Genomic DNA, 17,379 nt, shown 5'->3' on the forward strand with positions numbered 1-17,379 from the left:
CTTTGACAGCAAGGAAGGCCTAAACGTCAGCCACCATGAAACACAAAGAGAGCTGTACACACACACAGGGTCTGATGAGATGAAGAGGCCAAAGCCAAGCCTGTTTGCATATGAAAGCAGGCAGTCAGCTGCAGAACAGGATAACATCTCAGCTTTCGCTGATTTGCCACTGGCCACTGGAATACAAAGAAGACTTTAGAAGAGGGAATCACTCAAAGACATTCCTCAAGTCCATTTCAGTAGAAAGACAAGAGGACTGGGCTTATGTTTCAGGACAGAAATAGCTGTTTTATTTTTCCTGGGTGTTGATTCCTGTGCCCCTGATGCGAATGATGCTCTTTTTATTCTCCTCAAGCCAACCACATGCTCTTTAATTAACTGTATTTGCATGTGCAGCTTTACAAAGAAGAATCTTCCAGCTCTCTGAAGAACATCAGAAACTTTAGATCCTCCTGGAATGTTTTGTACATTTGGCCAAATTTTCCACACAGCTTTAAGTCATATTTGAGTGGTTGTATCTTATAGAGATCATCCTGAGCTTTTGATACTTTACATTTAATGAAATGAGGAGATGATTGTTTATATTTTATTTATTTTCAGATTGCGTCTTGTATATAGACGTGTGAGGTAATTCAAATTAACATTTCAAAGCAGAGTTCTGTGAGTTTTACAATAAATCAGTTTTCTGTCCTCTGTGTTTTCGCTTACAGTAAAATCAGAAAAATTCAGAAATATTTTAAGAATTTAAAATAGGTGTTTTCTATGTAAATATATTTTAAAATGTAATATATTCCTGTAACGCAAAGCTGAGCTTTCAGCATCATTACATCTATGTTCAGTGTCACATGATCCTTCAGAAATCATTTGAATATGCTGATTTGTTTTTGCTCAGTTTCAGGTGGATAAACAGAAGATGTAAGAAATAGTAAAGGGGAACCATGTGTCTTTTTAATAGATTAAAATCATGGTTTAGGCTATCCACATCCTTATATAAACCCACACAGGCCACGTTAATCTATCAGGATTTGGAAAATACTGTAAATCCTCCATTAAATAAAATTTTATGGATGTTTGGAAGCGAGCAGCATACGATCTGGATTAAATCATGGTGACCGGGGACTAAATGGATGATGGCACACCGCAGTGGAACTATAAACTTAAACAGACAATTATTGATTTTGATATTTTTTAGGAATGAAGAGGCTGTCTCTAGATTGTTAACATTATTGCGACTGGAGAAAAACCTCTGTGTGGCAGCTTTGGTGGTCAGCATTTTAATATGGCATGGTGTGGGAGGTCATCCAGGGGTCAAGGGTCAAAGATTACCATGCTAAATGTCTCTATGACCCTTGCAAATTGATTGGTTACACATCAGAAAGCTTCAGCTCAGAATGTTAACTTCACATTTAGCCTGATTGGCACTAACAGCTACACTCCTTTCCAGTTAAAAGTTTTAAAGTTAGAAAAGAAAAAGTTGTAAAAGAAATCATAAAACTATGTATATAAACACACACACTGTGTTTTAGAGCTTTGCTCTTCTGAGAAATGAAATAAATATTGAATATTGAATTAGAAATTAAGATTATTTTAGTTGCCTATTCATTATATATACAGTGTATGCTCTTCTGGGAAAATTCAATGTATTTTCTACTTATTATGTATCTCTATACACTGGAAAACTTGCAATTGGTCAAAGAAAATAACCCTCCTCCATCCCCAGCTCCTCCTTTCGCCACAGTCAGGAATGTGGACATTTCTGGACATTCTCATATTCCTTGTTGAATCAGACTCCTTTTATCTCGAATAATGTGTTACACTCTAATATCATTGAATGCATTAGAGATATCTTCTTTGTTCTGTTCTGTTTATCCTTGGGGGTTATTATTGCTGCTTTCCCTGCATATTCATGACAAGCTTTTGCCCAGAACAGAACCATACCGCCAAACCAAACTGTATGCTAAGTGTCAATCATTTTGACGATAGTAGTCCTGAAAGAAATGTATGTGTACACTGTTCCTATCATGTTTATTTATTATAATGTTTGAAGAAAAAAAAAAGCTGCTAGCTGCTTTCAATATATATTTGGACACTGACAGATCAAAAAAATCTTTACATTCATAAATATAAATAATAGCAATTTACAGCAGAAGCAAAACTTTGTTTTCAGTCAGCAGATATAATGCATAGTACAGTATTCATCCCTGTATAACATCTCTAATAATGATTCTGAGAAAAATAAAAGAAAATATTTAAAGGGTTACATAGCTCTATTTCACTATGGAAACACACCTTTACAGAATTAAATTAATAATCATCTGTTATTAAAAAAATATGTGGAATTAGAAATGCATGGTCCAAAATCGAAGCCACAGAGTCCACAATAAAAATCTCAAACCACTTTTATGTAAACATTATAAAACAAATGTGTTTTCTTGCAGATGCAGAAAATTCCTTTTAATGGGCAAAGACACATGAAATAAAGGTTATATGTCTATTGCTCACTTTCTTTTCTTTCCTCACGTCTCATGTTTATTACATAAGAGTGGTTGAATGAGAACATCCAAGATTTTGCTCTTTTTGGCAGCAGTAAATCACAAAGAACAAATGTGTTTTTGAGCTGTATGATTATGGGCATCTGAAATAAGTGACCATTTAAGCAGCAGACATCACAGAGCCGGTATTCTGTTCAGACTGTTTGAGATAATTCTGAGTTGAATCCTTTGCAAACCAAATATATACTGTAAACTGCACGTTTTGAATGCACATGTATACTGTAAAATGCGTTTTAAAAGGCACATATATACTGTAAAATAAATGTAAAAAATGCATGCGATGAGGAGCAGTATGAAATAAAAATGTTTCAATGCAATAATCTGCAAGAATGCAATGATGAAAGTATTTTTTTGTGTGGGGGGTGGGGCTTTGTATTATTATTATTTTTTTTTAATCATTTTTATTATTGAAATTTGGCTTAAAAAGACTTTTTGCACGATTTGCATACTTATAAAATGTATACTATTTGTTGTTCTTGTATATATGTTGGTTTAGTTTAATTGCCACATTTTCTTTGAGGTCCCCCTAATTAAATTGTTAATTGAATCCAGCTAATTATCTCTAATTAGTAATCCAGAAAAAGGGTGAATAGTTGTCATGTGAGCACTAAAAAAAAAAAAAAAAAAAAAAAACAATGTGCTGAAATGTTTGCTTGTGCTGGTTTAGTTTTGAATTCATTTACACTGTACACTTTATGTTTATATAATAAGATATATTTTTGCTATACCCTTTTCAGCTTGGATTACATTGAGTGTGTGGCCAGTAATCTCTTTGTTTGCACTTGCCATTTTGTGTGTGTGTGTTTGTGTGTGTGTAATTAATTGTGAAATTTACTAGTAATTTCTGCGAGTACTCAGGGTGAAGATACTGAAAATCAATATCAATCAGTCATAAATTAAGAGTTTCATTGTTTTCTGCATTATCAGAAAGGGTCCTGCAAGTGTTTATTCCCAGCCAAAGTCCTGACCAGTCATCTGGTAGAACTTCATGTTGAAAGGCCTGTAGAAATCCCTGAGTCTGTGCAGCACTTCTGCTGGTATGTGTGGATGCGGTCTGCCTTTCGATTTCCCCAGGCATCGCGGTCTGCTGCTTCCTTCTGGCTTTTTGAGGCAGGGGAAGCCTTTAGTCTGGTTAAAGTAGAAGTGCTTATTGGTCACCACCCGTTTGAGTCCCAGGAAATCCTGCACCCGACCCATTTCTCCCGCGGGGTCCGTCACCAGCTTCTCCCCGCTCACAAAAAGAAACTGCGCGAGTGGGAAATACCTGAGCCAGTGCTCCAGGTGTTTGGCATAGATGCCGATCCTCACGGCGCTCCAGGACGTGTCGATCAGACCAGTGGTGGAGTTCTTGAAGACCAGATTCTGGAAGGACGGCAGGCCGGGGCTTTTGGTCAGAGTCTGAGTGTAGTCCGACACAGCCCGGGTCACGGGGTCACGGACCACCACGATGAGTTTGGTGCTGCGGCTCATGGAGAAGACGCGGGGCGCTGCTTCACGGGTGATGAAGTAGCTGGGTGTTTTCTCCATGGTGATCTGGCCATCTAAAGTACGTGGCATTAGATTCCTACAAAAGGAGAAACTGAAAGTTAGTCATAATAAAGGTCCGTTCTCTGATCAAACATGGTTTCTAAATACTCCTACAGAGATATATTATGTGAAATATATTGCCCTTTATCAAGTGATTTTGCCAAATATAATTTTCAAATATTTACAATCTCTGGGTAGATGCATATTATAATATATAAAAAATTCCCAAAGCAAAATTTGTATATGTACATAGTTGAATAAGATCAGGTATCATGTAGCAACTATATATGTCAATATATATGTAGCAATGTGAATTCTATGTAAATTGAATAAAATAACATCTGTGTTTATTTTTATTTTTGTAATAATTTTTTAAATACATATCTATCTTTTATATTTACTTATACAATATGTATTGATGGGTGTAAGGATATATTTTCATTTACATGATATACAGTGTACGTCCAACAATACATGCATAAACATACATATTTGTGCTAGATATATGTTAATATAAGAAATAGATCAAATAATTTTTATATATGTTTTAATTCACATGACATATTTCATATATATATATTACATTTGTGTATGGGAAATCCTGACATATTTTCAGTATGCATTAAATTATTGGGTTTCCATGTAATGCTAATTCATACGTTCAAAATTAAATTTTTGGGGTCTGTTACAAGACATTTACATGATTTAATATTCAAAAACACATTTGCTATTTTTTTCACACTGTACACTGCGGCAGTAGCTTTGCCTGAAACACCCTTTTTTTGTTTCCTGTCTCTTTAAATCTTGCTTTCCAAAAAAGCCAAGTCTGCTCTGATTGGTCAGCATGTACACTCTTTTGTAATGGGTTTTGTAATGGGTTTATAAAATAATATATATTTCTTTACTGGGTTCAGTACAGTCCATTATGGGATTGTTTTTTTTTTCTTAAAGGTTCACCTAAAAATGAAAAATGAAAATTATATCTACTAACTTGTGTTGTTCCAAACTAGTATTATACAAGACTTTATTTCTGTGTAAAACACAAATAGATCTTCTGAAAATGTCTTACATTTTTGGAGCAACATGAACATCAACAACAACAACAACAAAAAAAAAGACGTAAAGTTAATTTTTGGTGACCTGTGCCTTTAAGGATACAATGCTACTTTAGAATTTGGCTGAAATCATAAACATTTTCGTTTGCACCTAAATGTCATCTACTGTATGTTGGCAGGTTTTGGGACAGGTTTTTCATAGCTGCTCCTATGTCGTCCAAGCTAAATATTAAACTGTAATTTTAAGCAATAATGCAAAATGAAAAACCGTTTTAAAATTGACTCTGGAGACATGATAATTGCCACCATTTCAGCTCTCGCCAGCGAATGTAGCTGTCACATATGTTTTGTGATTTCAGATTCAGAGTCAGTTCATTATGATGAAAGATGTTCTTTTTATTATCAAACATAAAACAAGCAGTTCTCTGATGAGGCCAGTGTTGAATTACTCACTCCTTCCTGAGTAATGCGAAGTGTAAAGTGTTGTTAAATAAACATAAAAACTGACTTTATTAAAAACCAGCCTTGTGAAATAAACGTCAGCGAGAAGGGAGTTGATGATCTGCTATAAAAGAAAGAAAAACACAAAGGCATAACAACTCTTAGCAGTCATTTCCTGATGGGTTTTGTCCCCAGAATGTCTGTCAGGAGTCTCTCGATCACTCCAAGGCTCTTTAGTGCTGATTTGAGATCAGTTTTGCGAGATCTCGTTTAAAAGATGAGGATATTGGCTCCAGTAATGGAATAATATCCTAAATCAGCACAGAAGGTTTGCCTTTACCACAGTATATTAAATATCAAATATATATGTCATGTTTTTTTTAGATTTTTTTTTTTTTACATTTGCACACACACACACGCACGCACGCACGCACACACACACACACACACATACACACACCCACACACACACACACACACACACACACACACACACACACACACACACACACACACACATATTTAATTTATGAATTATTGTAATATATAAATATTTAAAATGTATAGTTTTCTATAATATAAATATAATTAAAAAATGTAAGTGTTTATAATATACAATCATGTAGTATAAATATAACAAATTTTAATATAATAAATACATGCATGTAAATATATTAAGGTTGTTGTTGGTTATAAGGTTCTGTTAATCTCTTTAATGAATGCCCTATAGCTCCAGCAAGTGGAAAAGTCTCTACACTGACTCTCATTATTTCCATAGAGTACATATGCAGTAGATTAACTCTTCACTGGTCTGTGATGGGGTTTGGAAAGCGGTCGCTCTCTCTGTCTCTTTCTCTGAGGCTGGCCCTCATCTCATTGCCATGAAGCTAATATTCAACTCTAATACAAATCATATTGCTCTATGAGAGCTTTACCACTAAGACTAAGACATCATGCTGACTGATGTGTGAAGGAGAATAAAGAGTAACTTTGAGAAATTGTATTTGCCATTTGACCTGCAATGCTCTTAAAGCAACAGTTCACCATAAACCATCCCTATTTATCACTATTTATCCACCCTGACATTGTTTAATTTGTATGTAATTTATGATGACTCTTCATGCTGCACTTGTTCAAACAATTATCCTTTGTGTCTGTTAAGCTCGAAGAAGGACACAAAGCATTAAAAAAGCCATAAAATCCGGCCATACAACTTCTGTAGCCAGTGTTTTGATTGTGTTTACATGATGCATGTTCCCAGCGCCTGCTTTTAGGGATGTGATCTTGAAGCATTACATGCAGAGCTTTTAATATTGAAAGCATGGCATGGTTAATGTCAATGTTGTCATTCTCACCCTGCATCTGAAGTGCAAGCGCTGTCTGGCTATGTACACACCGTTAAGTGCATGTTTAATTCAAAGTAATCAAGCTAATGGAAGCCATAATGGCCGCGGCCGTGTCTGCTGACATCATGTTTACATTGTGGAGAGCAGGCTGGTAATCAGTGAAAACTTTGGGCTTTTCTCAATTCACGCCAGTGGCCCACACACTCCGGTCCACCCGTTTGATCTCCCAATCCAAAGAAGCATCGCAAGATAAAGCCCTCATTTCGCCCAGGTTTGCAAATTCAGCTGACTCTGGCAACCTTTGATCTGGGGCCAGCTGTGTGCTTGTGTGTTTTCTTCTTTATCGGGTGGCTCGCGCCAGCTGCTGTTACCTGTGCGGTTGCTAGGCTAGCATCCACGCTGGTTGTTTTGATTACACCTAGCTTAGCGTTAGTGGTTAGCATCTGGACCGGGAATGTGAGCCTGGAATATGAGTTTATCAGAGCAGAACCTGGCAACAATTTACTTCTGTTTACTGGTACTGAAGGCATAGCTGCGGGTGGCCTGCTGCAAAACAATAGCCTCGAAAAATATCAACAACTCCATCCCTTTGGCATTCAGTTGGTATTAAATATGATTTATGTTTTAAAATGCATTCAAAATTTGAAGTGTGTATTTAGTGGTGTCCTAAACATCTTTAAAACAAAATACACCTGGTGAGCAAAAACAAACGAGATTTAGAAAATCTATATTCTCTGGTGCATTTTATATTTTGTTACTGATGAAATTCATAACATCTGTATAGGATAGATAGACAGACAGACAGACAGACAGACAGCAGACAGACAGCAGACAGCAGACAGCAGACAGACAGACAGACAGACAGACAGACAGACAGCAGACAGACAGACAGCAGACAGACAGACAGACAGACAGACAGACAGACAGCAGACAGACAGACAGACAGACAGCAGACAGACAGACAGACAGACAGACAGACAGACAGACAGCAGACAGACAGACAGACAGACAGCAGACAGACAGACAGACAGACAGACAGACAGACAGACAGACAGACAGACAGACAGACAGACAGACAGACAACAGACAGACAGACAGACAGCAGACAGACAGACAGACAGACAGACAGACAGCAGACAGACAGACAGACAGACAGACAGACAGCAGACAGACAGACAGACAGACAGCAGACAGACAGACAGACATAAATTATATATTTACTTGTATTGTAATTAATTAATCTTTACATTGCATTCATTTATAATATAAATGAATTAATTAATGTATTTATGTATGTACTGTATCTTGCTATGAGCTATCCAGATACTTTTCAAAATATTCCAATAGATGGATAGATAGATAAATAATTTATTTGTTTATTTATTTTGTATATATTTATTTGTAATTCTACAGTTGTTTATTGAAAATTATATTTTACATGTATTTATTTATATTTGTATTTATTTATACATAGCTAAATAGATTGTTAAAGAAACATGATTTATTTATTTTATTAATTAAATTATTTATTAATTTAATTTGAATTCTTATGAGCAATCTGCATCAGTTATATGATAAGAATTTGTTTGGTCATGAAGACTCAAAATATTCCTGAAATCTATTAATAAAATAACATGGTTTCTTTCTGGACATCACACAATTATACAGACTGACCATCACTGTTTGGATTTAGGTTTCTGCGGTGTGCTGTGAGTTACTTTTCAAAATATTCAAATACATTTTTGTACCAAAACATGTTTAACTATAAAAAAGAGACAGCAAACACAGTGCGGTAAGTCATGCCTTATTACACACACATACACAAGCTCTTCCTCCTAGCTGCTCGCACAATACACATCAGAACAGGGTGGGATCTTCTCTCCTTAATTTAAATGAACCACAGGATATAACCATTCTCCCATTATCAGAGGAAAACATCCAGACAGGACTGCCCCCTGTGTCTGGCAGCAGTGACCCGGGATGTTCCCGTCCTGATCTCTGCCACATCTGGCAGCAATGAGTCTCCGGGAGGAAGTTCCTTCCCATTAAGAGCTCACTATGGGCCTGATTGGGTGTGGATATTTTAGGTCTCTCAAATGTTACATGTTACAATAATGACATAAAAAGCTTACTTTTAATGAGTCCCTTTGTCTTGCTGTTCATACTGCATATACATCTATAAAATATAAAAACTTCTGGAAAACAAGATTGAGGTTCTTAAATCTTGAATATCTTTATCAGTATATATGTTTGACTGAATTTTCAAAATTAAATTAACTTTTTATTTTTAGTATCACTTATATACTATTATAGTTTTTGTTATTTGTTTTATTTTATTTTTTATATTTAGTTTTAATTTTAATTTGCTAGCTTTATTATTATTCTAATTTTTTAAATATTTTATTAATATTTATTAAAAAAAACAACAACAACAATGTTCATTTAATTTTAGTTTTTTTAATAGTACTTATAAATAAAAAATTGAACTAGGTTTTTGGATAATGTCATATAATGTTTATTTGACCAGATAATGTTTATTCTATTTTAAATTTATTTATTTTTTTGGTTCTAGTTAACATTAATTTCAAGTCACTAAAAATATTTGAAAACTAGATTCAAATGTTTACAATTAAGTACTGCATTGTGACTGGTCTCATGTTTTAAAAACAAAAAAACCCAGTAATATATATCCAGAATCCACTATGCATGAGATGAAGGAATCTCTGGTACATCGCTCTTGTTTGAATTCCACCAAAAAGCCTTTAAACAGGTTGCACTCAGACACAGCACTCATGAACACCATAGTGAGGACAGCAGGGCCTTCTTATTGAAAACACAGCGAGAACACAGGCTTGTCATTATGGAGCAAATGGAAGCTTCTAGAAGCTGTGGGAAGCAATTAAATGTCAGCTGGAAATAACAAGTAAAGCACCATAAAACTGCTCAAACATGCAAAAGGACACAAAGCAAGGGGCAAAACAAGCCCTTAAGAAAGAAAAATCACAGAGAAGAACTCCTGAACATCTCAATTGTTTCTCCTACACATCAATTACACAAAATGGATATTTCTTCTCAGAATGTGGGAGGTCCCGCATTAACAGGAAACAGACCAGTGGCAAAGATGTGTGTGTGTGTGTGTATGTGTGTGTGCGTGTGAGAGAGAGGAAGTAATTTCTGCCCTCACTATCATGTGGGAAAATCAGCGGAGCGGCTGTGAGCGTGTGTTTGTGTGGGTTAATCTGTGAAGCACCAGCAGGACGACATCCACAGATGAAGAAACAATAACACAAACCTCTGATAGATTTCAACACACTATTACCTCCCTCTGAATTCCATCTGAAATAGAGATCAGTTCACCCTAATCAGCTGGTTACCATCTAAATACCTCAAACATCTAAAATACCAAATACCTCACACAGTATTTGATAACTGTACACCAAAAAACCTCATAAAATTTCTTAATTATTTTAAATCATTTTAATTATTAAATGTAATTTATTTTATCTATATGTTTGTATGCACATTCACACCAAAATAATAATAATAAAAAGGATATATATATATATATATATATATATATATATATATATATATGGCCAATTGTATTGCATTGAACATAATTTTTTGAGTATTACTGATATATATATATATATATATATATATATATATATATATATATATATATATATATATATATATATATTGTGTTCATCTGTATTTTATTTACACTTATATTGTATTATATTTATAATGAATTATATATACATTGTGCATAATATTTACATTTACCTTTTATCTTTATCCTTTCTGTTTTCTTTTTAAATTCCTTTAAACATGTCTATACACACACACACACACACACACACACACGCACACACACATATTTAAAAGTAAAATAACTTGTATATATTTGTTTCATTTCATAGATAATAACAATTTGATTATAATTTGTGATTTAAATAAATTAAAAGTTGGTTTTATTTTAAAAATAACCAACTTCCTCCTGAAATTTGTTCAATTGTTAATTATTCTTAATATATACACACACACACACACACACACACACACACACACACACACACACACACACACACACATGCACACACACACACACACACACGCACACACACACACACACACACACATATATCAGGTATTATATTGCTATTATTACAATGGAATTATTTATTCGTATTGTTTATGTATGAATCACTCCTCATTTATGTGCACAAATTGAATATATTTAAAACAGCATCAAAACACTGAACTCACTGTATATATCCGCTTACAGTACATCCTCCTGATTAGTGTCTTGAAGCTCTGACAGGATGTGCTTCCTTTTCTTCCTGCTTTTTAATCTGCTTCTGAAGCTCCTAATTATCTATCAGACTGGCTGAAATTTCCAGATAGTGTGTTTGATGATGTGTTATGGATCAGTCACGGGAAACTACGAGGAGGAAGAAGACTTCTGCTGCAGATCACTGCTGGTCAGACTGGCTGGTTTGGTGAAAGTGATAATGATGGATGATCTAATGTTACTAGGGGGCAGCAAAACTGGCCATACGTTTTGTAAAAATAGCACATTATTCTTATTTGACAAGAAATCAGTCAACAAAATCAAATAAGCATTGCATTGCTGCACTTGGTTGCATCAAATTTTGCGTTTGAGAATCAGGATGTGTCACCATTTCTGGAAACAGTCCAGTATCAGGATATTGCTAAATGTTCACAAGCGTCTGGTATACATTTATGGTACAAATTTGGCAGGAAGACCCTGAGAAAAAAGACCTGGCACAGTTTATATTCAATGAACTATATGCTATGGTAGTGTGTGTAGAATACTATTTCTGTGACAAATGTGTAACTGACTGAAGTGATGCCAAAGAGCAGAATTACATTTATAAAACAGATGTAAATTTATATGTGATCAGATAGTATCTATAGCTCCTATAGACGTTACAATGCACACATGAAGGAATATAAAAGTAAAAACAGATCGTACAATGGAAATCTGTTCAAATATGCACCACACAGAATTTTAAGTGACTCAATATGGAGTGTGTAGCAGCATAATGAACCTTTAAGACCGGCCTAGAGGAAACCACATCCCTGGCTTGGTTAACGGCCCACCGTATGTGCAGCTTTAACAGTCAGTCGCAGGACTTTGAGCAGAAGAACGACTGCAGCTGCACAATTGGGAGGTTCTAGTATAATTAGTGTCTTCAAACACTCATTTTTTTTGCCTGATTAATCATACTTTTCTTGTTGAAAGGGCAGTATTCTAAAGAAATAAAGTGGGGTTTGCTTTAAAGCAGGCCTATATTTCAGCAATAGAAGACTAGGCATTTCTGCTGAGAAGTCATGCATCAAAAACAAGTTGTTAAGAAACTATCTATGCCATTGTGGGTTGGTGAACAACTTGGGACAAGCCAAAGCTTTCTTTCTCTTGGCCTCGTCTGTAACCTATCCCACTGAATACCTCCAAAGAAATGATTATCCAGTTAACCACATCATAAAAAAATCACAAGCAAAGCAAAGCTATACACTCTAAAAAATAAATTGGCATCAATGGTTCCATGAAGAACCTTTACCATCAATGGAACCTTTACATACCACAAAAGGTTCTTTATGGTGGGAAAAGGTTCTTCAGATCACTGAAAAGTCAAAAGAAAAATGGTTCCTTGAAGAACTGTTCTCTGAAAGGTTCTTTTATGGAATCTCTGTGAAAACCTCCTTTTGGGTTACTTCCTTATTCTTCATGACAAGGCTGTGCCATACCCCGAGGTTATAGAAAATAGATCTATCACTGTAGCGTGCCGCTGGTTTCTTCCACACCACTACCTTCAGTCCTGATCAATCAATGGCTAGTTTAATGTTAGAGACCCAGGTCATATGGGAAATCTAGCCTGTCAAATCAGCACTCTGGCATCATGATATATATGGCCTTAAAATCTAAATTGAATGTGTAATGCAAAATGTAAATGTATATATGATAGAAACAGAATAAATAAGCATTCCATGTTACACGACAACACTCACAAGACAACAAGGAAATAAATAAGCATTAGCTTAAAACACAGCTCTTAAAACATACACCTTTATAGCTTAACACCTTGGCGCGTCATAAAGAACGTCAAAAGCTGTAAAGGGCGGCAGCAGTTTGTCAACAAGATTGAATATGCACAGGTTAATTAACCGTCTCTATGCCTAAGTGCAATAAAGTTGGTTAAGGAGGAATCGATAAGAAGCACGTCCGCGCACATCATTGATTGGGAGGTGATTTTTATTCCAGACAGTGATTTATGGAGTCATGAAAAGGTGCAACCAGAATCAGGTAACTGCATTGAATGGGGGAGGAACAATTATTATGGGTTAAAGAACAGAATTAAAGAACATGTTAATCAGAACATACTAGAAATTCACGAAAAGATCCGATTTTTAAGATCTTCGGTTTATAATTTTAGATAAAATATAGAACTAAATTAAAATTATTTATTAAATTACGCAGTGCACCCTGAAATCAATTAATAATTATCATAATTAAATATTTTTGTATCTTTAGTATTTTTAAATGTATTTAGAAAATGTTCACTGTCGTGGAATATTATTAATTAAATTAGAAAAACTTAAAATAAAATAAATAATACAAGTAAATATTTGACTAAACACATGCATATAATATATGCAATATTTGTAGGCTATAATGCATTGATAATTTTTTACAGTGTGCAATATCTGACAAGGGCAACAGTCATGCGTTCCATAAACCTTTTAATGAGTAAAGTATATGAGCACCTGGTCGCTTACAAAGCTTGTATGTCTCTCTATCAACCCACTCACTCACTCTTGCTCTCTCACACATACACACAGTGGCCATGTGACAAAGCTCTTCCATGTACAGCTTCCAGCTGGCATTCACAAAAGCTCAGCTGTCATTACACATCTGCACACACAGAAGACCCGTGGTGTTGACAAGACTGATATTGAATTATACTTTACAAAAACCCCATACATGGACAGTTTGTTTACATAAGGCTGTCACCACATGCTGGAACAAATGTGTGCGCGTGTGCATGAGAAAGAGAGACAAATCATCAAACTAAACCTCAAAGTCACGTCACGAGGTATAGTTTCTTGACAAGAGAGGAAACGTGATTATTAAAGGAATATTTTCCCCCGTAATGAAAACTCTGTCATCATTTATTCGCTCTCTGTAATTTCAAACCCATAACCCCAAAATTTTCCTTTTGTATTGTGACAATAAAACAGAATATGAGTTGGCAAAGTGAGTAATTAATGACATAATTTCAATTTTGGGGTGAAGTGTCCCTTAAAGACATTTTTAAAGGGACGGTCCACCTGAAAAAATAAAAATAAACAATAATGTCATAATTTTCTTCCCCTCCCACACATCATTCCAAACCTGTTTGACTTTCTTTCTAGTCTACAACATAAAAGAAGATATTTTGAACAATGTTGGAGAAGAAGTCAGGTCCCCTTGACTTCTGTAGTATTTTTTTTGTCAATGGAAGTCAATGGGACCCAAAACTGTTTGGTTACCAACACTCTTCAAAATATCTTCTTCTGCAAAAGAACATCATACAGTATGGAACAACAAAAAGGGAAGTAAATGATGAACCAGCAATACATAGTCATTCCCATTTGTCTGATTTCTAATTGCGTGACATGGAGACGAGAGACGGACAAAGGTGAGAGACCGAAGCACTGACGGTCAATTCACAGTCATTTTATTGGCAGAGGGCTGAATGTCCTGCCAATGAGACACGGCTCTCAACTGGTTGGGTTATTGACAGGTGATGTTAATGAACCAAGTGGCATTAAAAGAGAGGAAGAATCAATTGCCGATCATGCAATGCATAACTGCTTGTAGGATGGTCTAAACATGCAATTTTGAAAGAGGCCCAAAAGAACTGATGAATGAAGAAATCATAGTGCGTAACTCCTTTGAGGAGTTAATTAAACCAATATTCTTTGCTGGAAAACTTTATGATGAGAGCTGCATAAACTTTATGTGCCTCAGATGCATGCATTTCAGGAGCGAGCTGCTGTCTACATAAATTACAATGTCTGTTATAAAATCGGTCTACTGTAAGATAAAACATCTGCTGGCTGACTTAATTACCACTCTTAAGATTTTAAGTGGGTAACTTGGATAAAGAAAATTGCAGTTTCTAAAAATCAAAACCATAGGGAGTGATTATATAGACAGATAACGCTATTATCTGTGATCTGTTTGTAAAAATGAATTAAACTTGTCTTTTCTCTTAAGAAAATAAGAATTACAGACCTTATGCATTAGAGAAACAAGTGCACAGTTCACTTCTCTGAATATAATTTTGTCTTTAAACTTATGTTTTACTGGTAGCTCCATGGAATTGCTGTTGAAGTGTAATTAGCTGGTGAAATGGATGTACGAAAGTTACATCACGCATGCATTATTATGCAGTGCAAGAAGAGCATTTGTGGTTAAAAAATATAGAAATGTAAATTTTTTTAAAGACAATGACTGATAGATAAGCCCCTTATTCCTTGGCTGGGATTGCGTAGAGCCCTTTGAAGCTGCACTGAAACTGCAATTTGAACCTTGAACCCGTTGACCACAATTGAAGTCCACTATATGGAGAAAAAGCCTGGAATTTTTTCCTCAGAAACCTTAATTTCTTTTGTACCGAAGAAAGAAAGACAAGTTGGGTGACATAGAGGTGAGTAAATTATCAGGAAATGTTTATTCTGGAAGTGAACTAATGAGCGAATCATTTTTAAATTTGTACGACCTCACAGAACTTTCACACTGTGGAAATACAAACTGGAGGACAAGGAGCCCAGTGATAAAAAGGGGCTACATAAGGTCTATCAAGGGCATTGGTTGCTAAGGAGTGGCTGTTAGCACATTGCTATGCAGTTACTAGGGTGTTCTGAGTGGATGCTACGTGGTTGGCCAGAGACAAATAAATATGTTTTTTATCATTTACTTTATATATATATATATATATATATATATATATATATATATATATTGTATTAGATACAACATATCTGCAAAAACTTTTTCTTGTGCTATATTTCTTTTAAATAACAGTTCTGTTACAAATTGCACAGGCATTCATACATTATAAGTGTGCCTTAACTGTCCAGCCAAACAGCAGCATGTTTTGAGGTAGCCTATCATTTATGGCTGTAGCCTACTGTAATGAAGTTACGTGCTAAATTCTAATAGCTACGTTTTGGTGTTTTAATAATCCTTAACCCTATGGGAAATTGATACAAAAAAATATTATTATTCACAACCAGCTCATAACAGGCGACCTACCGGTACCACTGGAGCCCCTTCTCATAGAACCTGTCGAAGAAGTGCGGCTCCGCGCCCACGGCTCTCACGTCTGGATGAACGCGCAGGAACTCCAGAAGCGCGCGCGTTCCTCCCTTTTTCACGCCGATAATAATTGCCTGAGGAAACTCTTTGGTCCCAAAGTTGTTTGACACGGAGAGATTGCTGTCATAAGCTAAACCTCGCTGCCGCTTCTCCTCTTCCACGTCTGTCGCATCCTGCTCGGGCAGTTCGCGAACGACGGAGCCGTTCCAGTGCGAGAGTTTCTTCGCTTCCTTTGGGAAAGGTTTGCTTCTGAAATTCTGATGGACGAACAGCTCACTCGGCATGGAATCGCAGTATCCGGTGAGACAGTAGAATAAATAGGTGAATATGAGGATCATGGTAAAGAGCACAGGCACCTTGGAGCGCGCTTTCAGGTGTCCCAAGTCGCAACTCGTTGTCCAACATCCCATGAGTGTCTTTGCGTCGCAAGAAACAAAACTTTAAACGGAGGAATCATGCCGTATTAAGTGTAAAATAACAGGGTTTTGTTGCAAGACTAAACATTTAGTGAGATTCACATTTTTTTTTTCGTCTCAGAGTCACTAAATCAAATGCACGCCATATTTGCGCAATGATGACTTATCCAGAGACGTAACATAACGAATTATAACTTTTCTTTATGTTCTTTCTGTTGGACTGATGGGACTTCTTTGGCTTGAGGTCCCGCAGTCGTGCTGCTTCGGGTGACCAGGGTTACCCATTCATCTCCCATCGATCCGTTTTGGGTACGTATCCACGCCCTGCTCTCTGAGTCCCACCCCTTTTGCTCAAATTACTTTTATGACTTTCCTACCTAAGCAGTTACAAATCCATTAACTACTGTTAAATCGATGAGAGCTAGAGCTTATTTTTTTCTGGATAAGAACAGAACAGGTCAAAGTTCAGAGCCCTTACTGCATTATAGAGATAGTGGAATGTTATCTTGGTATTTTTACGACATGTACTCTCCTTCATAGGTTGCTGCGCGAGGCAGCCCTCTGTCAGGACTCTTTTACACACAGATGAAGAGGTCAATCAGTGAGCAACACCTGTCCTGGAGGCCACACACTCCGTGGAGACAGTCT

The 17,379-nt window shown here is 35.9% G+C and overlaps 1 protein-coding gene across 1 annotated transcript; it reads right to left on the reverse strand.

Moving 5' to 3' along the window:
* Positions 1 to 1,833: 1,833 nt before the first annotated feature.
* Positions 1,834 to 16,997, reverse strand: si:dkey-121b10.7 (heparan sulfate glucosamine 3-O-sulfotransferase 6). The gene is made up of 2 exons (XM_059554705.1): positions 16,253 to 16,997; positions 1,834 to 4,116 (listed from the first exon to the last, which is right to left on the reverse strand). Exons 1-2 carry the CDS (start codon positions 16,723 to 16,725, stop codon positions 3,498 to 3,500), a joined length of 1,092 nt encoding a protein of 363 aa, XP_059410688.1. The 5' UTR covers positions 16,726 to 16,997; the 3' UTR covers positions 1,834 to 3,497.
* Between the last annotated feature and the right edge of the window lie 382 nt (positions 16,998 to 17,379).

The sequence above is a fragment of the Carassius carassius genome, chromosome 7 (genome assembly GCF_963082965.1).
Source record: "Carassius carassius chromosome 7, fCarCar2.1, whole genome shotgun sequence".
Lineage (NCBI taxonomy): Eukaryota > Metazoa > Chordata > Actinopteri > Cypriniformes > Cyprinidae > Carassius > Carassius carassius.

What these genes read in the sequence shown, in the direction of transcription:
- si:dkey-121b10.7 (XM_059554705.1), bottom strand. Translation starts at nt 16,725, where the DNA reads ATGGGATGTTGGACAACGAGTTGCGACTTGGGACACCTGAAAGCGCGC. An exon ending in AAGGGGCTCCAGTGGTACCG is followed by an intron (nt 4,117 to 16,252) that starts GTAGGTCGCCTG and finishes CTCCTTTTGTAG; the next exon opens with GAATCTAATGCCACGTACTT.